The 24,740-nt window shown below is 38.3% G+C and overlaps 1 protein-coding gene across 1 annotated transcript; it reads left to right on the top strand.

Annotated features, from left to right (window-relative positions):
- Positions 1–388: 388 nt before the first annotated feature.
- Positions 389–15,575, top strand: ifrd1 (interferon-related developmental regulator 1). The gene is made up of 12 exons (XM_063057884.1): positions 389–652; positions 6,088–6,210; positions 6,898–6,982; positions 7,748–7,872; positions 8,182–8,339; positions 8,418–8,468; positions 8,553–8,722; positions 9,156–9,264; positions 10,917–11,051; positions 12,878–13,006; positions 14,741–14,836; positions 15,057–15,575. Exons 1-12 carry the CDS (start codon positions 610–612, stop codon positions 15,144–15,146), a joined length of 1,314 nt encoding a protein of 437 aa, XP_062913954.1. The 5' UTR covers positions 389–609; the 3' UTR covers positions 15,147–15,575.
- Positions 15,576–24,740: the final 9,165 nt, after the last annotated feature.

Here is a 24,740-nt window from a genome sequence, read left to right as displayed (position 1 = left end):
TTTGCGAATATTGCAGTTCTACTAACAGCCTATACAGTACCTTTGCTCCACTCAGGTACCATACTTTACCTGACATTATAGTTATCCAGCTTTAGAGAAATGTCTCCACGTTTTAATCTAATACGTTAAGTGGGCGAAGTTCTGCAAATAACCCCTTAATTTGTTGAGTCACGTATCAGTGTGGAGAGGTCAGTACAATGACGCGACTCTCCCACGCTCACCGCCGCCGATTCCCATTCTCTCCACTACTTTTCCGCCAACGTGTCTCTGACGCAACTGGTTGGCGGAGAATCACAGCCGTGCGCTGATTGGCTGAATGCGACATCGCCCCTCGCGCTCCGTTTTACGTGAGCCGTGCGTCACCACGGCCATATAAAAGGCGACGTGGCACTCTTACGCTGACTCTAGTTAATGCAGTGGTAAAATGAGTCGATTTGGTTCGTCGTTATCTACTGGGATTATTTATTATTTTTTATTGCCGTTTGGTGATTTACATCTGGTTCCTGAAAGACGTTACAGTAAAAAGTGTTCTTCAATCGGCTGATCGGTAATTCTGAGGGGATAGTAGCAGACTGCAGCGTTGCCATTCCCGGGGAAGGAATCGGGAAAATGCCGAAATCCAAGAAGCGGAACAACAAGGGAGGTGGTGGAGGTAAGATCGGCGGAAGAGGCACGTTGAGCAAGCGTGGTGGAGCAATGGGTTCTGGTCGCTGTAGTTCATACGAAACGATTCGCCGGCGTTAATTGATAGGATGGGTGCGGTCGCACTACAACTCCCGGCGTGCCGAGCGGAGCCAGCAGGAGCCGTCGAGTGGCGGGCAGACAATGGTGCGACCGGCGGCTGTTCACCGCCCAGCAGGCCACATGTGGGCCCACCCGGGCAAAGGGCCCGGCTCCGCGATGGCTTGATTCTGTATATGTTTGGGTTAGGGCTCTGAGGCACGAACGTTGCTGATGTAGGCAAGGCTGTGGCAATTGTAGGCGCTTTCAGGGCGGGCAATGGCTACTCTACTTGGTAATGACTCTTCCCTAGGCACTTTCACTGGAGATCAATCAGTTACAGCTAGTTTCAAACCCACATTGTAATTCTTAAATTATCACAGTTCATCAGAGGAATTCGACATGTCCCTGACTAGTCCAAGGGAGGGATAATGTTACGACCTTAAGCTGAATAATGGGTTGATCAGGGTAGATAGATTTGTACAGTTGGCGTGGTTCAGGTGAAATTTTAACCAATTCTAATAAATATTAACAGACATCTAGTTTTTATAAGTGAACGGAGTTTTGAAGTATTGAAAAGAAAAACTGATTTTGCAATTGGCTATTCGAATGAATGTTTCTTTCAATAAATCAGATTGCTTTGTACTCAACGTCATGTTAGCTTTCTTTACCCATCCCTTACAAGCCCTTGGCGGGGGTGGGGAGCAGGGCTAGTGTCCAACTGCTTACACTGAAAATGTCTGAACCCCATTCAAGGGGTATTTTTAAAATCGCCTGAAGGTAGACCTACGCCAGCATTGAGTGAAATGCCGCTCATAGTAAAGTGGAAGCATTCAATAACCTCGGCAGAAATGAACATTATTTCAAAAGTGTTTTGATTTTTGAGGTTTGTAGACGAAGAGAAGCAAGTTAATGTGAATGATCCTTGAAAAGGCCTTTGGTAAGCAGCTGTGCAGGTTATTGAAATTACAGTGTAAAGTTGAAAGTAAAATACTTGCCAGTGATTAAGTGTTAGAGGACAGAGTGCAAGTAGTAGGCAATATTGGGTTGGTGAAACTTTAATGAGTTGTGAGAATCAATGCTGGGTGACGACTGTTTAAAATTTTTATGGTTGACTTCGATGATGGGACCAAATGTGTACAAGCCAAGAGTAATGGTGGTACAAAGCTGGTGTCAGCGTGGGTTGGAAGAAATACAAGAAGATTAAGTGGTCAAAATAACTAGGTGAGGATGTTGCCAATGGAAGATAATGCAGACAAATGAGTTCTAAAATTCTGAGAGATTGAAGTGTTTGTGTTTAGACTAGGGTATCTTGATGTTGCACAAATCACTGTGCGATGCTGCTGCTGTTTTTTTTTCCCCTGTCAACGTGTATTATTGTAAGTAAGTACCTTGCAAAGCTGCTACTGAATATGATGCAGAGTTCTAGTCTCCCTGATGGAAGAAAATGTGCTATATGAGCACTTGTGTTATCAGAGCTCATTTTTTTGAGAGCTGACAAAAACTGTTTCCACACAGCCAGCCACCAGAGATGGTCAGAACTGGAGTGCCAACAGAAGCAATAGAATTCCACCAGGACAAGTTCAGTCAAGCCACAGTTTAAACACTTGGTTGACTTTACAAAAAACTTGACATAAATTATTAATGTCATTGTAAACTTGGAGGACTAAGAAATGTCCATGATCAAGTGCAATTGACAGGTTTGTTTTCAGAGTTATTATTTGTACCTGGAGTTTTGTGTTAGGTAGAGTTAACAAATTTCATGACCGATGCCAGTTATGTTAAACCAGATTCTGTGAGAACTTGCAGAAAGAGTTGTTGGGTCTCTACTAGTAATCAAGGGAATAAGAGTTGCTCATAGATTCCTGGGAGGAAGGGAATATTTTTGTGAGTATATGGATAGTACCTATGCTCAACATTTAAATGATTGTAGTGATCTGATTGAAACATAATTCTATTGGGGCATGGGGCTGGGTTTTCTGAGAAACAGTTCAAATCTCAAAATATGAAGTTGGCTGTTCTATGCTGAGATAAGCATATTTGCTGTCTTCTGGGTCACTTTGAACTTGGCTCCGTGCTTGGATATATCAGAACTTGGTGTTAGCACACTAACAAAAGCATTCTAAAATATGGGATTCATGGCGTTTGTTTTGCTGGGAGATGTGTAACTTGACTATTTATGTAATTATTTTGACACTACATTTATCTTGTAGAAACAGGAGGGAGTGTGATCCACCCATCTCAAAACCCAACCTCAAATTAGTTTTAGCAGTAAGCTTGCTGTTGTAAAGCTTCTTTCATATTAATTGTAAAATTCTGTAATCAGTCTAGTTCTGCCATCTTTGGAATTACAAATTTTGCTTCATAAACTTGGACTTGAACCCTTGGAGGAACATTCTGGTAAATCAGCACCAGTTCCAAGCATAATAACTTTTCTCTGTAGTGCTCCAAATGCTTATGACTTCATGTGGCTATTTGAAACTTTCCTGTCCTCAGTTACAAGTGCTCAAATACAAATGTGAAGTGTACAAATTACTCCTGGGGAGGCGTTTGGAATGAATACTTATTTGCATGTGCTTCTGAGTTTATTGTACAACAGTTGTGTGTGGTGCAGTTTAAAAATCTAAGTGATCATTGGAGAGTGGTAGGGTCCAATTACTTGACATATTTAATTTTTAGATTTGTGATTTGAAAATCAACAGACTCTACTATAGATCCTGTTCACATTTGATCATCAGAACCCAGCAATGAATGAAGAATTTCTTGGTGCAGCAGCAGTTGCAGAACATTAACATCAGGTTTCTATTTGTGTTTTAAAATTTCATTTTGAATCTAATTATAGCGTGGCCCTTAAACTTTCAGTGATTTAAAAACTCCTAGAAATTCTGAATGGCAAGTTCCAAAGTTTGGGACATTTATCATAGTCGGAATGAAGACTTCTGTGATGGCTTAAAGGGTGACGAAATCTCTTGAAATGCTAAAATTTGGTTTTAAATCCCAAGTAACATAAAATGCTTTTGAAGTGCCAGTTTAAAATGTAGTGAGTTGGATTTTTTTTTGCCATGGATAATTGTGCTGCAGCAATAGTCACAGGATGCATATTATCCAATGTTATTTTGTTAAAGCTCCGATCAATGCTGGCAAACTTTTAGAAACAATTAGCCCTTTGATTTAAACGTTGCCTCCATAAGAGGCAGGGACTCTTGTTTTATATAGGCCCTGTCGTAAGGGTTTATGGCAGCCAATGTGCCCTGTAGGATTTCACAGTAAAGTTAAATCATAAGTTATTCTTTGCAAAGCATTACAGGTTGCTGTTAATAAGGGAAGTGATGCAAATCTTGATCACTGTGAACATAAGCTTAGCAGTTTTATAGCAAGACAATTTCTACTGCCCTTGCAGTGCATATGCACGAAGCTATGCAGCGAGTTAAACACCTCAAAGCTCAACCAGCAAGGAAGCTTTCTTCAGGATTTTTAATGTGATCTTGCTTGTGAAGCTGCAGAAAATGAAGTAAAATATGTATTGAATGTGGTATAGGATCATTGTATGCCTGAATATACTAATACTGCTGATTTATCCTCACAATCAGTACACATATGTAATACTCCATAAATTAGCTGTGTAAACAAAAGTAGACTTGTGGTGCTGTGTTGTCTTAATAATAAATGATAAACATAATACTTCAAAGTATATCTGCTAAATATTCACCAATATTAATAAAAACTTGCTATTTCAAGGGCTAATAAAGTGGAGATGTGTACTTCATATTGAATACAAATTAGCTGGAAATAATATATATAGTAAAAAAAAACAGCTTGTGTATAGGAAGTGATGTTCATACAAACCGCTGTGCTACTGGAGGCCAGATCAGTTCCTATGACAAGTTGTTCCCTTGGTAGTATGGTGTAATGTCCTTCTGGTTTATGTACTCGTGTTTGGGACTGAAATTTGTTTTCTAACTTTAGTTGGAGTTTGAGCAGAATTTATGAATCATTTGGGGCTTTGCTTTAAGATAAAGTTCATGACAGTTATATTTGAGGAAATGCTTGAAGGTGGAGATTATATTGGGATATCATCCTTGTCAGGTAGTTGATCATTTTGATAAGTAACAATTCCTTAATTTTGATATAGTTATGGATAAGGGCAAGACTGGACCCTTTGTGGTGGGAGGAGGTAGTGTTAAATTGGGGGCACACTAATTACAATGCAGAAACGGGGACAGTAGATTGGGAGAGGCTTAGGGTAAATCCACACCTGATGTGTTGGAGTCTTTTAAAGGCCAGCTGGTTAGGGATCAGGATGAGCATGTTCCTGTGCAGGTGCAAGATGAGCATGGCAGCTTGGGTTCAGGCAGTTTAGATGACAATCATTTGAAGTTTAGACAAATGGGGAAAAAGTTGAAATCTGAAGGCCTTGGAAATATGAGGAAACAGGAAGAACTTGAGCATTAGAGGATTACAAGGGGCTGCAGAATGTCTTTAGGAAGAAGGATTAAGAAGAACCCTAAAGCATTGTGCATTAATTACAAGAAAACCTGGGGAGGGTTTTCTGTAGGGAGCAATGGGAAGTTGGTGAGATCTTTAAATACTTGTGTATTTTCCCTTAGATTGGTGTGTAAACTGCAAGTAGATCGAGTAGATAGTACTTTTCGCAAAGTGGAAATCTTAAATGCTAGAGGGCAAAAGTTGGTGAGAGGAGGGGAATGCTTCAAGGAGATGTACAGGGCAAGTTGTTTTTTTTTAGGAGAATGGTAGGCTCCTGGAATGCCCCGCTAGGGGAGATGACAAGCATATAAAAGAGCAATGTTAAGGAGCATTTGGCTGACATGTGAATGAACAGGGATGATGGACCATGTGCAGGCAAGTGACTTAGTTTAGATTGGTATCATTGCACAAATATAGTGGGCTTAAGGTTTCTGTTTGTGTTGTACTGCTTTCTGTGATGTTTCTGCCCCAGGCTCACCTCAAACATTTCATGATCCAGAAAGTTATTTTAGCTATGCTTTTTTTTAAGTCTTTAAGTACCAAGAATTGATGTCTGATTAAAATGGATTGGGACATTTCTGTTTAAGAAATGTTAATTCACAGGAATTGAGGTTTTGTAATGGCATATGGGTTTTGTAATTTCTTGTAATCTGATACAATATTGTGTGGTTTGACTGGAAGACAACAGTGTCAGAGAAAGGTTGCATTGAGTTTATTTGCTCTTAATGCAAGAAAATGAGTCTTTTGGTGTTATGTCGGATAAAATTTAACTTGATGAAATTTGTAAAAATGTAGTTTAACCATTAGTGTGTTTGTTTTTCTACCCAGCGTCAGCTGAAGTAGATGTAACAATTCTTGATCACTTCTATTTCTTCCTGACAGGTAGACAGCACCGAGCAGTGCAGCCTTTCAGCGACGAAGATGCATCCATTGAAACCATGAGCCACTGTAGCAGTTTCAGTGATCCTACCAGCTTGGCTGATGATAGTACAGAAACTGATCAAAGTAAGGTGCCATTGAATTCTCACCAGTACCTCTATGAAATTCCTGCCTCTGTAGATTTTGAAATCTAGTAACTGGATTCTCTGGACCCTGGACACTCCTGTTTATTTTTTTCTCGGAATGAGGTGTACGTGAACTGACTAAGTCTAATAACAAGATTGGCAAAATTACTTTATTGACTACCAACTGTGAACAGGCTGTTAGGGAAACTGATTCACCCAAAGGAAAATAAGGATTTGAGACCTGCTTTCCTTGTGTAGCTTCACCGTGCATAATTTATGAACTGGTTACGTTAGGCTTGTAGTTCCCAAAGCTCTCCACTGCTAGGGGTTTACTTGTTTCTTATCTTTGTTAATGACTGTTGCAACTGAGATGCTGACTGTGTAACTTGCAGTTTGAAACAAAGTTTCAAATTAATAACTTGAACTAAATTTTTGAGCCAACTTTTAAAAATTTAACCAGTTCTCTAATTTTATATATTAACATTAGTCCACTGGGATCTCCTCCATTGAGAATGTGGAGGCAACCCCAGTGGGTCTCAGAATTGTTTTGAATAAAAATTTTGCAGTTAACACAAAAGAGACAATAATTGTAAAACATTGTGGCCATCTTATACATCCATTCAACATATTTGTCTAATGTACATAATTTTTAAATGACCCAAATGACTAAACGGGTGATCTCTTTCAGCTGTTGAAGATCTTGATGAAGAAGCAAGCCAAGAGGATTATGACTATAAACTGAGAGGATTAATTGACAGCACTCTTGATAAAAGGTAATTCAGATCCATAGTATACTAAATGTATACTGAATGTCTATGCTTCAGAAACTGTTCTTTTGATAGACATTGTTTTATAACCATATTTTAGTCATCAGTTTTGGAGTTGAAATAGATGTTATTCAGTAGTTTTTTTTTCCCCTGTATGCTGCAGAGGCACTTAAACATGAGCTTGTATATTCATTAAATGTTAGATGACAATTGGATTTGCCAGGGAAGAAGTTGAATAGAAATGGGCTTCTATTCAGCACTTTCTCCTCTCCCCACCCTTCTTTCTCTTCCCCCGCATCTCCTGAATAAAGTTGGTGAGATTCAGTGGATACATTGTTGTGACACCATGACAAGGCCATAAACAGAGGAATAATTAATGAAGTATACCAGTTCTTAAGTTTCAACATCAAATTGTGGAGGGTAAACCTTATTTCCCCATATCTTCAAAAGACTTCTCTTTTTCTATTAGATTATGAATGCCTTTCCAAAAGATTACATTAAGTCGTACAACATTCAAATTTGTAATAGTCTAAAATTTTGGATTATTGATAATTTTTGTCAATTGATAAATCCATGGTTTTCACCTGTGTCTTGAAGTTAACCTGTTACTTTCCTACTAAGAATTGTCAATTATGGTGAAGTACATGAATTCTTTTTGTACAGCTGGGTTTGGTGGTACAAGTAGTATTTATTAATGGAATGGGAATTGCTGATCTTGTTTGATGGATCTCTTTAAAAATCTGTTTAACTAATGCATGTTTGCATCCACAGTGCAAAGGTCAGACTATCTGCCCTTGAAGGATTGAAATCTGCTTTCTCTTCCAAACTCCTTTATGACTTTATCCTGGAAAGAAGGGTGACTCTAACAGACAGTATTGAGCGTTGTCTGAAGAAAGGTAGATTGGAGATCTTGTTTCCTCATTGCTTAAGCTAATCCCATCTTGATTGGTGATGATCTTGGAACAATAATTGTCTATTTGTTGACTGTTTGAATTTAGAATGACGCAAGTCCAATTGTACTGCTTTGCTGAATTGTACTGATATTGCTTGATTTTTGGTTTTGTATGTATTGATGCAATACATATGTTTCAATTTGTTTATTTAAATTTAGCTATCCATATAATGTTAACTTGATGAACAATTTTGAAACAACTATTCTATAAATCAATAACCGGTCAGTTTTTTTTTCCTCTTTTCACAAAAAGGAAAAAGTGAAGAACGATGTGTTGCCGCCCAAGTTGCTTCTCTTCTCTGCATTCAGCTGGGATCTAGCATTGAAAGTGAAGAGGTCTTCAAAAGTTTGAGGCCCATTTTCAAGACCATCCTTACTGACAAATCAGTCTGTGTGCAGTCACGGAGAGCTGTAGGTAGCGTTTGTTCTTAAACATTTATTGAAATAATTGACTATTTTGATATTAACACAATTTTGCTTTGCTTCAAGTGTGCTACAAGTTTGGCTATTTGTTGCTACGTTGCAGCTGATGATATTGAGGTGAGCATGGTGTTTATTTTAAGAAAATGAATGTAAATTCAGAACTGAAGTCTAAAACTAATAGTTTTCTCTATTTTAAAATAGGATCTGCACTTAACAATGACCTACCTTGAGAGCACCTTTACAGCATCTTACCAGAAGCAGGATAAGACGATTGGTGTCCAAACAACACAGTTGGATATCACTACATTAGTAGCATGGACACTACTGCTAACAATTTGTCCAGCCTCATTGATGAAGAGAGTATTTGAAGTGTATGTATAGTTGATATGACTTAATTGCTTTCTAGCAGAATGATTTCTGAAAGCTTTTTTTTGCCTTGGATAACAATACACACTAGATTGGGGATACTAGCTCTGGCTAATTGGTTAAAATCCATAAAATAATATCAGTTTTTGTTTGGATGCTTTATTTTGAGTGATGCTAATGAGATTTGGGATTGTGGTAGAATTGTTTTTATGTGCTGAAATTGTAAATCTGCAAGCCATTATTCTAAATTGTGGTTATATTTTAAACTGGAAGCTAATCTTCCAGCAAAGCTGCTTCTGACTTTAGTTTCTTAAAGATTTAAAACGTGTAGCACGGTTTAAAACATGACAATAATAATTTTATTTATTGTCCATCTAGTTTGTGATAATTTTATTTCTAGGTTGTTGAAGATAATGCTTCATTTTATTTCCATTTCAGCCATTTGCCCAAACTTCCTTGTCTTCTTTCATGTGGTGATGTGGATATGAGAATTGCTGCTGGAGAGACAATGGCACTTTTATTTGAATTGGCCAGGGATATCTATGATGTAAGCAAATGTTTTCTCTATCTCTCAGTCATCAAGTATGGATTTTGGTAAAATAATTGAATTAACTAATACGTAAATCACTTGGTCTTATGTGAAGTAATGTTTAGGTGTTTTATTTTTTTCCCCAAAGAATCATAAAAGTTTTGTGATATTGAAAGCCTATCATCCTATGGTGTCTTTGCTAGTCAGAGGTACCCTTTGTCATCTGCTCAGTACAAGGTCCACCAGGACAGAGCTGCTTGGTTATACAATATTTGTTGTTAGGGTGGGAGCCCTCACTTTCCTTGCAGGTGGTGTGTTCTTGAATGGCTGGAAATCGCATGTGACACATCAAATGAGTTTCTATGTGGGCATAGGGAAAAAGTTTCCTTCTGATTAGAGTCAAATCATGCTTATTAACAGGGAGTGGTCTACCCAGAAACCATGTCATTCCCTGTTACGTTGTGAGCCTAGTCCAAATTTTGGTCCCTATCTAGCATTGTATGAAAAGGTAGTCTACTGGTGGGATTTGGTGTCATTTATAGCAGCGGTCCCCAACCACCGGGCCGCAAAGCATGTGCTACCGGGCCATGAAGAAACGATATGAGTCAGCTGCACCTTTCCTCATTCCCTGTCACGTACTGTTGAACTTGAACATAGGGTTGCCAACTGTCTCGTATTTGCCGGGACATCCCGTATATTGAGCTAAATTGGTTTGTCCCATACGGGACCACCCTTGTGCCGTATTTCCCCCACTAAGGTAGAGCGTTCATATGAAACCTTTCGTGCCGAAATGGCGTGAAGCAAAGAAGCAATTACCATCAATTTATATGGGAAAACTTTTTGAGCGTTCCCAGACCCAAAAAATAACCTAACAAATCATACCAAATAACAGACAAGACCAAAAATAACACTAACATATAGTAAAAGCAGGATTGATGTGATAAATACACAGCCTATATAAAGTAGAAATGTATGTACAGTATAGTCGGGAAGATGAAGGCAAAACCAATTTGTGGGATCGACACATACGCGCATGCGCACATCATATGTGCACGTCACGCATGCGCACACAGGTGCCCGCGCAAGGCTTCATGGTCGTGGTAGTCTTTCCTGGGGTAAAGTGTCCCGCGATTTGACTGCTACTTTTGTCCCTTATTTGGGAGTGAGAAAGTTGGCAACCCTAACCGTAAAAGACATGTTGAGGTGAGTTTAACCCTACTTGAACACCCCTCCCCACCCCCGGTCGGCCGGTCCACGGTGCAAAAAAGGTTGGGGACCCCTGATTTATAGAATGCTTGGCTACTAGAATGGTGGGTGTGGGTCTTATATGGATTGCAGTTTTAAAGAGCTGGAATGGCACAATTGGCCTTGGATGTTTTGAATTATCCTTGCCTTAATTGACCATAAAATGTTGCCTTTCACTATTGCAATTCTAAATGGCAGTGCCAGGAATTATGCATTCACTTCTAGTTCCCTCATTTGATACTCTCCGTTGAATCAAAAAAGCTTTTCTTAAAAAAAATCATTCAGTACGTGTGCAAATACACTTTCAAGAGTAATGTTTTTCTGTACTTTGTGTATTGCTGTATAATAACTAAATCAAGTATTTATAACAGAAATGGTAGGGTCCTTACTGTAAGTCTTTCTAATGGTTGAATATCTCTGAACAGGACTTTGAGTTTGAAGATATGGAGCTTCTTCGTTGCAAGTTGAAATGTCTGGCTACAGATAGTAACAAGTATCGAGCCAAAACAGACAGGAAGAAACAGCGGTCTGTATTTAGAGATGTCTTGAAGACTGTAGAGGTAATAATTCTGGTATTGTTAATGCAATTATTTTTCACATGTAAATTTATTTTTCAAATGTTCATTTTCTGGCTTTGAAATTTCATCTTTCCACTCATTTTATTTTAAAATGACAACTTTGGATTTCTCCTTAATTCAGCCTCCTTCCTTTATTTTCTTATTCTGCAACTATAAAAATTTCTATAAATAAAGCAGAGGAAACCAGGATATGACTGTTTCGGAAATTAAGCTCATTAAACTGGTGTAATTTCTAATTTGGGGCTGCAGAGTGTTTGTTACTTTTTTTGAAAATGCATTTCATAATCCTGTACCATATGGTGCAGATTTCATACTTTGTCTGTTTTGTGACTTATCTTGTCCTGTGTTCTGGCAATCGCTACTTGTCAAATTTATAGTTTGAATTAGGTTGGTATTAGTCTAGTTCTGTGATCAGCATCAATACTGAGAGACACTATTTGTCCATCATCCAACATATTAAATAGTGCACAGTATCTATAGTAGAAGGTAATATTCTCACTAAATAGTTAAAATATTTCTTACCTTGCTGCAAGTTTTTTCTGGAGTTTTGTCATTTTCTCATTGAATTTTAAGGAGTGAGTTAGAATTTGCTGTTGAGGTTCGTACTTGTATAAATTCCGTAATGAGTAATGAAAAAATATCCAGTTATTCAACAGTAGCAATAATGTTCTACCATTTCATAAAAATGGGATTTTACTGTCTTCCTCATAGATGGAGTAAATTTTCTATATTTCCTTTGCATGAACTAGATGGAAAATTTATTGCATGCAAATATCAAATTACTATCAACATCTTGGTTACTAAAATTGAATTAATGAAAACATATCTCATTTAGTTTAAGTTTGATTTATTGGGGATTTTTAACTTGGTTATCGTCTAACTTTCTATCTCCTCCATTCCACTTTGATTATTGAATTTGCCTTTATTTATATTTTTCAACTTTTCTAATTTCACAGTTATTTAATCTGATTTGGGAAGCTTTTGGTTGGTGGTTCTCATTTTGCAGTATTAAGTAAAATTCTCATAATTTGCAAAAATCTATAGGGTTTGGACTTGTGTTAAATTATGGGCTGTTTCTATTTGGCAGCAGAGAATTTGTTTCATTATTGAATGCGTGCAACAGGGTTCCTGAAATTAAAATTTACTGAAACTTTCTTTGTGGTAGCTAAGAGTCGGATGCTTTTCCAATTGTCAAAAAGACATTCGCCAAAGGATGGTGCTGTACCAGAAATGATCCCAACAGTAGTGGAATGCATCCTTAAACACTTTAATAAAAATGTTCTAGTTGGTCACTAACCTAATTTCATGGGCTTACCAAGCATATTAAATGGTGGAAGCTTTACAACTTGAATGCAGTTATCCACTGCAGAATGCTTTTTAATGGATTGTCTTAACAATATTAGTGCTGAATTAACTTTTGTGCTTCCTATCCAATAACTATAGTAAACAAATAGCATGTACGTATTTCCAAGCTGTTATTTTGTTAGAGGTAAATGTCATTGGAAGCCAAGTATTTTTACAGGTGGAAACTTAAAGAAAACTGCTGTGTATGTAAAAGAGTAATCTCCCCACAAAATTTTTGTAACATCCTCGTTATCTCTATTATAATCAGTGACTGACTACTTTCCCACTTGATGTCTGCCTTGTACAGATATGTAAATGCACAATTAAGTTCATTAAATGCGTAACTGACTAAGTTTCTGCCCTATGTATTTTCTGAAAATTCTGAACTTAAAGCTGGGAATTTGCCACCCAAAATGTTGCAACTTGCTCCAATTTGTTGAATGGGTTCTTTTTGTTTTCTGTAGGATGGGGACTTCGATCCTGAAACTATTACGTTTGGTCCTGAATGCATGTATATTGATACATGGGTGAAAAGGCGTACATATGAAACCTTCAAAGAACTACTTGCATCTGGTATAAGGTTCCATCTACAGGTTAGCAGATTTCAAATGAGCAAAGATATAACTTGTAATTGCAAACAAGAGAAAAATCTGCAGATGCTGGAAATCAAAATAATACACACAAAATGCTGGAGGAGCTGGGCAGGCCAGGCAGTATCAATGAAAAACAGTAAACAGCCAACTAGTGAAGGGTCTCTGTCCAAAATGTTGACGGTTTACTCTTTTTCCATAGATGCTGTCCGGCCCGTTGAGTTCCTCTAGCATTTTGTGTGTGTTAACTTGTAATTGCATTGCTTTTAGGACAGCCAATTTTTTTTTTGGAGTATGCACAAAAGCCATTTTGCACAAATAACCATAAATGGAGCTTTTTCCAGTTTAAATTTGCATATTGCAAACTTGAACACAGATTAGACAGTTGATAGGCAATTACTGCAGGAAAAGGCTGGAGTGCAATGGACTTCCTGAGTCAAAAGACAAAATCTGCAGTGCCTGCTACTGTAGGCTGATTATGACAGAAATTGTTTTCAAGGACGAAAATACTGGGTGGTTTGATAACTGATATTGATTTTTCCAGCACTCCCCTCCATATTACTGAAATGTTGAGATACTAGCAACTGGTCGTGGCATAATTCTTAAACTTGATGTTGATTTTGGCTGCATGAACTCCAGTACTGCAACTTTTGACCAGTCTTTTGAGTGCAACTTGCTCAGTTTTAGTTTTCAATAAATTATTTAGTAGATGTCTGTATAACGAAACAATATTTCTGCATTTTAATTACCTTTTGGAGTATAAATAGAAGGTACTTTTTAAAAAAAATATAACGGGAGTGTAAGAATTGTGTGCAGTAGATTGGGTGTATTTGGAGTCTACTTATTGAGTTTACTTGCTACATATTGGTCATCCAGTCTTTGGTCATTCAATTGCCTTTTTTTAAAATAATAATTGGCAGAAATTCAGCTCATTACTGCAACCTTTTAAAATAAAAATTAATAAATCTCAAAGACAAAGGAACTGTTGTATGGTTCTTGGCCTAAAAAAAATGGCAGCTATTTATTCCCCTCCATAGATGCTGCCTGATCTGAGTACCTGCAGCTTTTTGTACATTACTCTGCCATTGCTTCAAGCAGTATATTCCATGTATCATTCTTTTTAACTAAAATTGATCCTCCTTGTCTCTGCATGTCTGACATCGAGAAACTAACTAGCTATTTGAGCTTGGCAGAAGTCCATAGTAATTCTTAATGACCTTTCTGTTAAACTATTGCAGGAAGCCATGCAAGGGAAGATGAAAAATTGCTTTTGACCTGTTTAGAGCAGGAAGTTGTCAAGTATGCAGCTTGACTGCACAGTCAAGTTAGGAATGGAATTGTGGAAGTTATGGACTTTAGACTATGACCAGAGTTGAAGTCCTTCCAATTGTAAATGAAATGGCACAGATGTGACATGCTTTTCAAAGTGTTATGACTCAGCCCCTTGAGCTGTTTTAAAACTCAATTGACTGCGTATTTGTGAGTCAAAGTTGTATAGTTTCTGCCTGTACCTCTATTTTTGGAGTTCATAGAACTGGGAAAGGATGTGCTGGCTTTTTTTTAAAGCATACTAGAGTTTTTTGCTGCTGTATTCACTAGATGTACCATATGTGTTTGAAGCTGTTTTACGGGAACAAATGGAATGGTAGATGTACTTGAATTGCTGCAGTACAGATTCTAAGAATTGTTCTTGGATGAACCATTTTGGAATAATTAACAGCTACTTCTCTTCAACAGGCTAATGAATTTGTGCGCAGTGTCTTTGAATTGGGACCTCCACTCTTGCTTGATGCTGCTACTCTTAAAGCAACCAAGACTTCTCGAGTTGAACGGGTAAGGCTAAGTCTCATACGAGAAGGCAAACAATAATGTTCTTGGGGAGATGGAAAAGTGCAAGGTCAGCAATTGAGTGGAAGGTGGTGTGCAAATTTTCTAATCATTTTGCTGGGATCAATGTTATAATTTGATTTTGAAATTACTACTCATGAAGTGTTGGCTGTTTTTAAAACTAACATTTACAGGCTTTACAGCTTTTTCATTTGCTGTTTTTCAGCACTTTTACAACTCTGCTATTTGCAAGGCTAGAACGAAAGCCAGGAACAAATTCCGTGACAAGAGAGCAGACATTGGAGAATATATATAAATTCCTGCCAAATTCAAAAGGTGCTTTTCTGTGAGAAGTGTGTAGCTATTATACTTGATCTGTTTATGTAGCAGATGGAGAGAATCTTTCTTTCCTCTGCCCCTTTGTTATAAGTATTTATCTGGTCATAATAATTTTCCAATTACTTCTAACTATCCACCCAGATCTGGGTTTATTTATTTTGTAAATTTGCACAGCTTAATGATGCTACTTGTGTGTGATTTTAATTGATGTAGGTAAATATCTGAAACTCATTTACTGTTAGTACTGTATAATGCTACAATTAGTTTAATGTGACCAGATTTTTTTTAATATACAAAATGACCATTGGTATCATATCCAAATGTAATGGCTAATGTTTGTTCCAGTCAATTTTTGCAATAAATTGGGGAATTTGGCTCTGGAAGTGTGCAGTTATTGGGATCCATGTGTTAATGTTTTAAATCACTCGTGTAGAAAATGATATGCCATGCAGGACACGTCTTGGAACAAAGGTGTTGCATATTATGTGGAGCAAGAATTACAGCAGGGTAGTAGGATTAAACATTTTACTGAGTCATGTTAGTAACAGTGCATGCTGTGCAGCTTGGAGTGTAGCAGGTGCGCTTGCAGACGATTGTGCAGTGAATCAATTGGATCGCATGTGCACTTGCCATATTCTCACAATCAATCTAATATGGTGCAAAAGGTATCCTCTTTATTTCATTTCAGAATAAAGCAAAATTCTATTTGCGCGGTCTTGGAAACCAATTAACCTAACCTGTCCTCAATATGAAGTGTACTGTCTTCCTATGGAAGAGAATGGTAGCTGCAATAGTAAATCTGTGGCTCCCACGTCACCTTTCATATTGCTTTTGTTCCCAACCTGGGATCCACAGACACTTCAGTCTGTAGCGGTCCATAGCATAAAAAAGGTTGGGAAGCCTGCTCTAATGGCAATAAATGACAGCAAAATCTCAGCCAATTTGAGTGCCTAAGACTATGAGGAAGTGCAAATCCTGTCAAATGTTTGTTTATTTAGAGATACATGTGGGAAAGGCTCTTCTGGCTCAATGAGCCACATTGCCCAGTAAACCACCTATTTAACCCCAGCCTGATCACAGAATAATTTACAATGATCAATTAACCTGTTGTGTCTTTGGACTGTGGGAGGAAATAGGAGCATCAGAGGAAAGCCACACAATTATAGGGTGAGCATGCAAACTCTGAACTCTGGAATGCCCAAGCTGTAAAGCATCATGCAAACCACTAAGCTACCATGGCACCCCAAAATGGATGGGCAGGTTCTTGAGAATGGAGACCAAAGGTTCTCTTAAGAATATGTCTGTCTAGACCACTTCAATTTGGCTTCTTTCTCCAGGTACCAGGTTGGCGAGTCACACTAATGTGAGCGAGCTAGCTGCTTCATCAGGATCGTCTGGAGCATTAGCATTTTTTAAGGGAAGATGCATTTTACTTGAGCAGATAGTACCAAGTATTCTATAGGTGGAAAAGTGATTGCATAAACAATTTAGAACACAGTTAAGTCTCTTTGTATGAGCAAAATCCATAGCAATTGGTACTGAGCACTGTGGAGCTCCATTGACAGCTTTCCAGTTGTAAATATACCTGTCAATCTTAAGCCTTTGATTCTTGCCACTGAGCCAATTTGACTATTGAAACCCCTGAGATTAGCTCATGTGGGGTCTTAACTGAAGTCTTGCCAAATCAAACATACTGCAGTCATTGATTTACCTTGATGACCTCCAGTTTGATCAATGGCTAGACTGTGCCAACTATGACTAGTCTGTCTTTCTAAATGAAAATGTATACTATTTTAGAATTGATTCCTATAATTTGCTAACTGAAAGTAAACTATTTAGAATTATTTGGTGTATCCCTTTCTCCCTTTGTAAGTGACGGTTAGCATTTCTCCTGCACCAGGAAGGAGTGAAATGAACCTCTAAAATTATCTCCCTTGTTTCTTTTAACAATAGTTAATTATTCACCTTCAAATATGCTAAACCCCTTGATACTTTCCCATTTGCTGTTTGCAACAACCAATATTTCACAATTGTTCACGTGATTTAGCAACTTCATTCCTCTTTTGTGCAGATATTTGCAAAGTTCTCATTCTGAATTTTATCAGCCTCTGCTTCCAGATGCAGATTGGAATAATTTGTTACTGATGTATGTGTGTTTTTATATTAAAAAAAGCTCTTGCAGTACAGTGCAAAGACAATTTATAAATTACAAATGGTGTCAACTAAAATAATGAGGTAGGGTTCATGGAACATTGAGAAATCTAATGGGAAAAGTGAAGAGGCTATTCTGTGTTTTTCAGTTTTGGCTAAAAAGCTGGTCAGCTTTTCATTCCTAACTAGGTCCAACACCTTATTTTCTTGTGTATTTTATGTTCAAAACATTTATGGACTAATCTGGAATTTTGTCCTCATCCAATAACTGTTGCATTAAAGGTGCTATATTAATTGTACATTGTATTTAATTAGCTAATCCGGGCTGCAAATACCATGAATACTTTATTGAATTAAATCAATATGCAATTGTTTAGCAACAGAGTTGTATATGTAATTAGAGGTGAGAAACAAGTGAACTTATGAAGAAAGTAATTTTGCACTCTATTGCTTTTTTAAAAAAAAAACAAAAAAAAAATCTCAATCTTTCTTAAGTTTTGGCTTTGATGCACTTGAAGTAGAAACTCCAGACCACTGTGATCCCATTGAACAGTCTGCACGTGCATCAACTGGTGGGAACAAAGCTGACTTAGTTGTCTCCTGTACTGCTTATGAAAATTTTCATTGGTATATACAGTTGATTCGTACAATCTTAGTGTTTGGGAATATCCTCCTATGAGTATGCCCTTATGGGGACAAGAACAATCAGAGGTGGAGCCACACAGTAATGCTTCGGTCAGAAGAGGGTCATTATGGGCTCAGGTAGACAGCAGCTCTCAGGGTGTGGATATCATCTGACTAACCCCATTTCGAATCAGCCAGTGTACACGTCACATGCTTCCAACCCACTGTCTTCTGTTTCCTGATCCTATCGCATTTCCCAGAAAAATCCGTTTTCTACTTCCGTTGCACTCACTGTGATCACACCTACTGAGTTAGTGTGTGTGTGGAATGTGAGAATGTTCTACTGAGTCCGTGTGGGTGGAAGTCAGAAACAGGAAAGGAGCAGTAACTACTGGGTGGTTTTTATAGACACCGCACCCCCCCCCCCCAATAGTAACAGGGATATTGAGGAGCAGATGGGGAGGCAGATTGTGGAACTGTGCAATAACAATAGGGTTATTGTGATGGGAGATTTTAACTTTCCTAATATTGATTGGCATCTCCTTAGCGCAAGGGGTTTAGATGAGGTGGAGTTTGTTAGGTGTGTTCAGGAAGGTTTCCTGACACAATATGTAGATATGCCACAGGAAAGTGGATGATTGGAAGGTAGTGGATATTGTCTACAGGGACTTCAGTAAGGCCTTTGACAAGGTCCTGCATGGGAGGTTAGTTAGGAAGATTCATTCACTAGGTATACATGGAGAGGTAGTAAATTGGATTAGATATTGACTCGATGGAAGAAGCCAGAGAGTGGTAGTGGAGAATTGCTTCTCTGAGTGGAGGCCTGTGACTGGTGGTGTGCCACAGGGATCAGTGCTGGGTCCATTGTTATTTGTCATCTATATCAATGATCTGGAAGGTAATATGGTAAATTGGATCAGCAAATTTGCTGATGATACAAAGATTGGAGGTGTAGTGGACAGTGAGGAAGGGTTTCAAAGCTTGCAGAGGGATTTGGACCAGCTGGAAAAATGGGCTGAAAGATGGCAGATGGAGTTTAAAACAGACAAGTATGAGGTATTGCACTTTGGAAGGACAAACCAAGGTAGAACATATAAGGTAGGGCACTGAGGAGTGCAGTAGAACAGAGGGATCTGGGAATACAGATATAAAATTCCCTGAAAGTGATGTCACAAGTAGATAGGGTGGTAAAGAGAGTTTTTGGTACATTGGCCTTTGTAAATCAAAGTATTGAATATAAGAGTTGGAATGTTATGGTGAGATTGTGAGGCCGAATTTGGAGTATTCTGTGCGGTTTTGGTCACCAAATTACAGGAAGGATTTTAATAAGGTTGAAAGAGTGCAGAGGAGGTTTACAAGGATGTTGCCAGGACTTGAGAAACTCAGTTACAGAGAAAGGTTGAATAGGTTAGGACTTTATTCACTGGAGCGTAGAAGAATGAGGGGAGATTTGATAGAGGTATATAAAATTATGATGGGTATAGATAGAGTGAATGCAACCAGGCTTTTTCCACTGAGGCTAGGGGAGTAAAAAACCAGAAGACATGGGTTAAAGGTGAAGGGGGAAAAGTTTAAAGGGAACATTAGGGGGGGCTTCTTCACACAGAGAGTGGTGGGAGTGTGAAGTGGTAAATGCGGGTTCACTTTTAACATTTAAGAAAAACTTGGACAGGTACATGGATGAGAGGTGTATGGAGGGATATGGTCCAGGTGCAGGTCAGTGGGACGAGGCAGAAAAATGGTTTGGCACAGCCAAGAAGGGCCAAAAGGCCTGTTTCTGTGCTGTAATGTTCTATGATTCTATTTCCCTTCCATGCTACTTCTACATGTTGACGGAGATGCAACATAAGGAATTGTATTCTAGATTCCATTTAATCGGGGCACATCAGGATCAGTATGTTTTGGCCCAATTAGCCGAAGTTTCATGGAAATAGTTTAAAAAGGTATAAAAAAAGACAAACTGAGTAGCAAATTATGTATTTGAATGAAATACAGAACAAATTAGAGCACTACCAATGCTACCGTACTATAAAACTATAATTCACCCAGTTTTGTATTAAGGTTTTGATGATTGTATCCTCCAAATCTTCATTTTCATTGTAATATTCAAGATGATTGCCGATACCTTCAAATTCTCCATACTAGTACTAAATTGTTAAAGTAATGAACACAAAATGTTGGAGGAACACATTTCCATTGTAACATTCAAGATTGTTGATACCTTCAAATTCTTTGTGCTCGTACTAAATTGTTAAAGTAAGGAACACAAAATGCAGGCCAGGCAGCACCTATGGAAAAAAGTACAGTTGGCTTTTTGGGCTGAGACCTTTCGGCAGGGCTGGAGAAATAAAGATGATGGATAGAGTTAAAACGTGGAGGGAGGGGAGGGAGAAACACAAGGTGATAGGTGAAACCGGGAGTGGGAGGAGGTTGAGAGGAGTAAAGAGCTGGGAAGTTGATTGGTGAAAGAGATACAGGGCTGGAGAAGGGGAGAGAACAGAAGGCCATGGAAGAAAGAAAAGAGGGGAGGAAGACCAGAGGGAGGTGATGGGCAGGCAAGGAGATAAGCTGAGAGAGGGACAAGGGGATGGGGAAGGTGAAAACCCTCTTTTTCACCAATCAACTTCCTAGCTCTTCATTCCTCCCCCATCCGGTTTCATCTATCACCTTGTGATTCTCTCCTATTCCCCCACCTTTCAAATCTACTCATTTTTTTCCCAGTGCTGCAGGAGGGTCTTGTCCGGAACTGTCAACTGTACAGTTTTCCATAGATGCTACCTGGCCTGCTGAGTTCTTCCAGTATTTTGTGTGTGTTGCTTGGATTTCCAGCATCTGCAGATTTTCTCTTGTTCGTTAGAGTAATGAAATCATTACATTTTCAGTCCTAGCCATTTCTGGCATCGCTGCTTGAGACCACAGTGAGCAAAACAATTCTGAATTGTCTTGGTGATTATTTCTCACCAACTATAGTGAGAAAAATACTGCTTTTTTGATCACTAACACATGCAACTAATGCTTTTTTTAAAGCTTCGCTCTAAGCATGGTATAGTTTGTAACAGCCAAACAAGTGCACATGACTGATGCTAGTTAGAAACTGTTTGGCAACAGTCTCATGTCCCAGTTACGCAGCGTAGTGTCTCAAATAAATGAAGAGACGTCCAGTTTTTGTTCTTTAAGTGTTGTCCCAAATAAGCAGCTGCCCTGCTTAACTGATGGCCCAGTTAAATAGAATCCACTGTACAACAATGGAGAATTTTTGCCATAAATACTCTTTGCTGATTTTGCATTAGACCAGACACAATGAGAGAAAATCCAGTTTAACTGTCTAGGTACCCTTTGTAATTTCATTGATGTTTATAAGCGATGCGCCACAAGCATTTGCTGCCCAAAAGGTGTGTATACCAAACAAACTGTAGCTATATTTATTCTCAGCTGATTCAAAGGTACTAAATTCAAATCATAATGCAAAACAAAACTTCATTGTTTAGGGATTCCATCTCTTGTGCTTAGGGGGAACATTGACTCAGACCATGAGAGGCTTGTGTCGGGCATTTTCATGCCTTACAAGGCGCAGATTGGAAGTCTGTGTGGGGCACCACTCCTCGCACAGACACTAGACCAAGGTGCCTTGCTCAAGGACACAAATGCACTGCCACAGCTGAGGCTCAAACTAGTGACTAGACAAACTCCTTAACCACTTGGCCACGTGCCCAACGCAAACTTCTTTTTAACTTCCTTATCCCCGTGCTTAACTTCTTTTTAACTTTCTTATCCCTAGCACTGTAGTTTTTCTTTTACTTATGTTTTATTATTTCCTGCCTTCTCTGTGAACTGTGAATCCAGACAATAGAGGGATTAGGTTAATGATGGGACACAAATTGGTATTTTAACAGGCTGCCATTACCATGTGTTATTTCACACAATTAAGTACTAATTGGAGAGATCTTTATCCACTCGAGAAGCTGAAGTACATGGGAACTTTTGATCCACGAAACAAACAAGAAGTTTTCCACTCACAGTGCCTCTAGAAGAGGATTCAGCACTCCTTAGGGACAGGATAGCTTCTTCATTGTTCACCTCCATAGCATGCATCCATAACAATACCTGAAACTGGACACAAGTTACACTCAAAACAAGCTCCAATGTTTTCCATGTGGAAAGTGCACAATCCTTTTCCTAGGTCGTCTATTTATAAACAACACCAAATTTGCTAAAGGAAAGTGTGATTAGTGTTGATCTTTGCTCTGAATTTTAAATAAAGGCTGGCCAAACATTTGGTCTCCTGTTGCATTGGGTGAACACAGTGAATGCCCCAAGGCAATCCTTCCACTAAAACACCAAGTGGTAATTGTCCTGTTGACACTCGGTTCTGAACTTTGATTTAAATGCTTTAGCAAAGAGTAGCAGGATCCCACGTTATTGCTAACATATCATCCAAGCAACAATATACAGAATGAGTAAGATGTGAGTGTGGATTTTGGCAGATTTGGTGACAGATACAGCCCTCTTGTCACGTCTGCCACTGGAGTCCAAGTGCAAAGCCCAGTCTTGCTGGGATTTCCTAACGTCGCAGTAAAGAACTGACTCTCAGATTTTGCATCAGTCAGACATGATACAAGATCTGTGACCCCATTAATTCTATGATGATCAGACCTGTAGATTACGAGGCAAAGAGGAGGCTGTTATTTTGCTTTCTGTGTTTTTCCCCATTTAAAAAATATTTTTATATCCTAACATTATTGAAAATTATATACTATTATTTAAAAAAATATCAATTTTTAATATTTGCATCAATTTTAACTGGTTTCAAAAATTAAATCATAAGTTTGATGACATCTTTTACAAAATGCAAAGCCCCGACCTCAAATTTGCCTTCTCACAAGCAATTCAAGAACAGGACCTCTCATGCCCCATGTCTCTGGAAACCAATTTAAAGTCAAACTGCTTCTTAAAGCAATTTTGAATCCCCGCTTTCAAATTTCAAGCAACTATAGGTGGTAATATGATGGTGATTTTCTCACGTTTTTCAACGACTCCTGTAAGGTCTTGGCGGAGAAGGTCAGATCAAGGGGAGAAAGGTTCAGTTCCCAAATATTTGCAGGATCATCAGCAATGCAACTACTCAGTGGGACGGAGCTGGAGTGTTTGACTGGAATAGTGCCAGGTGCACGTCCCCAGTATTCAGATTCTGTGTAGGACAATGTTCAACGATTTCCAAGTGTAACAGGCAGGTATAACAACATATAATTGTATCTAGCAATACTTATTTCCACCCTCTAGACCACAGCCCAACAATTCCATCCATAATATGCTTCAGATTCAAATACAAGGGGAACCTGCCGAATCAATTTTTCCCATTCCAGAAAGTAATCTTTTTGGTCTCTTCACACCAATTCCAAACACATACCCTTGTCACATCCTCATATTTTTATGATCAACTCCTCTGAGCACTTTTTCCTCTGATGTCTCTTGTGTTTCTGCCCTCCCATCTTGTGAAGGCTCTAAACGAATCAGTCAGCAATAACCAGAACAAGGAGTGGTAAATAACCTTACTCATCAAAACCTTAGACATTCTCCTGTGCAATTGTCTTGACTTACTGATTCACTGAAAGTACCAGTGATCACTCCTAAGGACGTGTAGCTTAGATACAAGAGGTACTACAGGTGCTGGAAATCTAGAGCAATACAGACATTGAGCTGGAGGAGTTCAACCAGTGAGGCAGCATCTATGGTTGGGAATAAACAGTTGATGTTTAGGGCTTAGATATGGATAACTTGATCCTTAAGAGCATTTGAACAACTTTACGTGAAAAAGATTCTTAATAATACTTCATTGCTGATTCACCATGACCTTACCCTGACCCCAAAGTGACTTTTCCATGTGTCTATCACATATGCACATTTTATTATAAATATAACAAAACAGCCTTAGCACTTGATTTTTTTAAAGATCCTTCTGATCTTCAACCTACACTCAACCAAGAGACTTAAGGACTCTACAATTCATGTTCTCAATATATATTTATTTATTTATTTATTTATTTATTGTTTGCACAATTTACCTTTACTCGCACACTGGTTTTTTGGCAGTATCTGTGTATAATTTTTCATAAATTTTATTTTGTTATTTTCCTGTATATTCCTGCAAGAAAGTGAATCTCAATATAGTATATGGTGACATACATGTACTTTGATAATAATTTTACTTTGGCTTTGGTTTTGCAAATGCATTGCAACGTAGGTTTGGCAGTTTATGCATGAAAAGCTGACTGAGATTTATCTAACCTCAACTTGTTACAGTCTTATGCGGGACTAATAAAATGATAAGGCTGGATTTCATCTATATGGTCTGCTTTGATCATCTCTGAGTAGTTTGTATCTTATACATATTTTCAATGACTTCCTTGCTAATCTATCAGCCTTGGGGATAATTTCTGGAAATGCAGGTTAAAGAACCATTTCTAATCATTTTTGGAGCCAGCCAACAAGATTGAAAGGTTAATGTTTCCTTTAAGTAAAGATCCATAGATTTGTGCCTCTGTACATAAATAACATTGGGCTGTTCGTGCTTCACAAATTTTCATTTTAGATAAAGGAAGGCAATGTGGTATCACCATTAAAGAAATTAGTCTTAAATCCATTCAAATGAAAAAACATACAAAGAGGAGTTGTCCTCAGATCTATCTTATAAAAATGGTTCTTAGTCAATATTCCTACAACAGATTAGATATCTTAAATTGGAAATCCGAGTACTCACTGGTTGGAACTATATTTAGGTTGTGGGGATAGACTGAAT

This window comes from Mobula hypostoma, chromosome 9 (genome assembly GCF_963921235.1).
Source record: "Mobula hypostoma chromosome 9, sMobHyp1.1, whole genome shotgun sequence".
Classification (NCBI taxonomy): domain Eukaryota; kingdom Metazoa; phylum Chordata; class Chondrichthyes; order Myliobatiformes; family Myliobatidae; genus Mobula; species Mobula hypostoma.
This window is presented reverse-complemented; position numbering and strand designations above follow the sequence as displayed.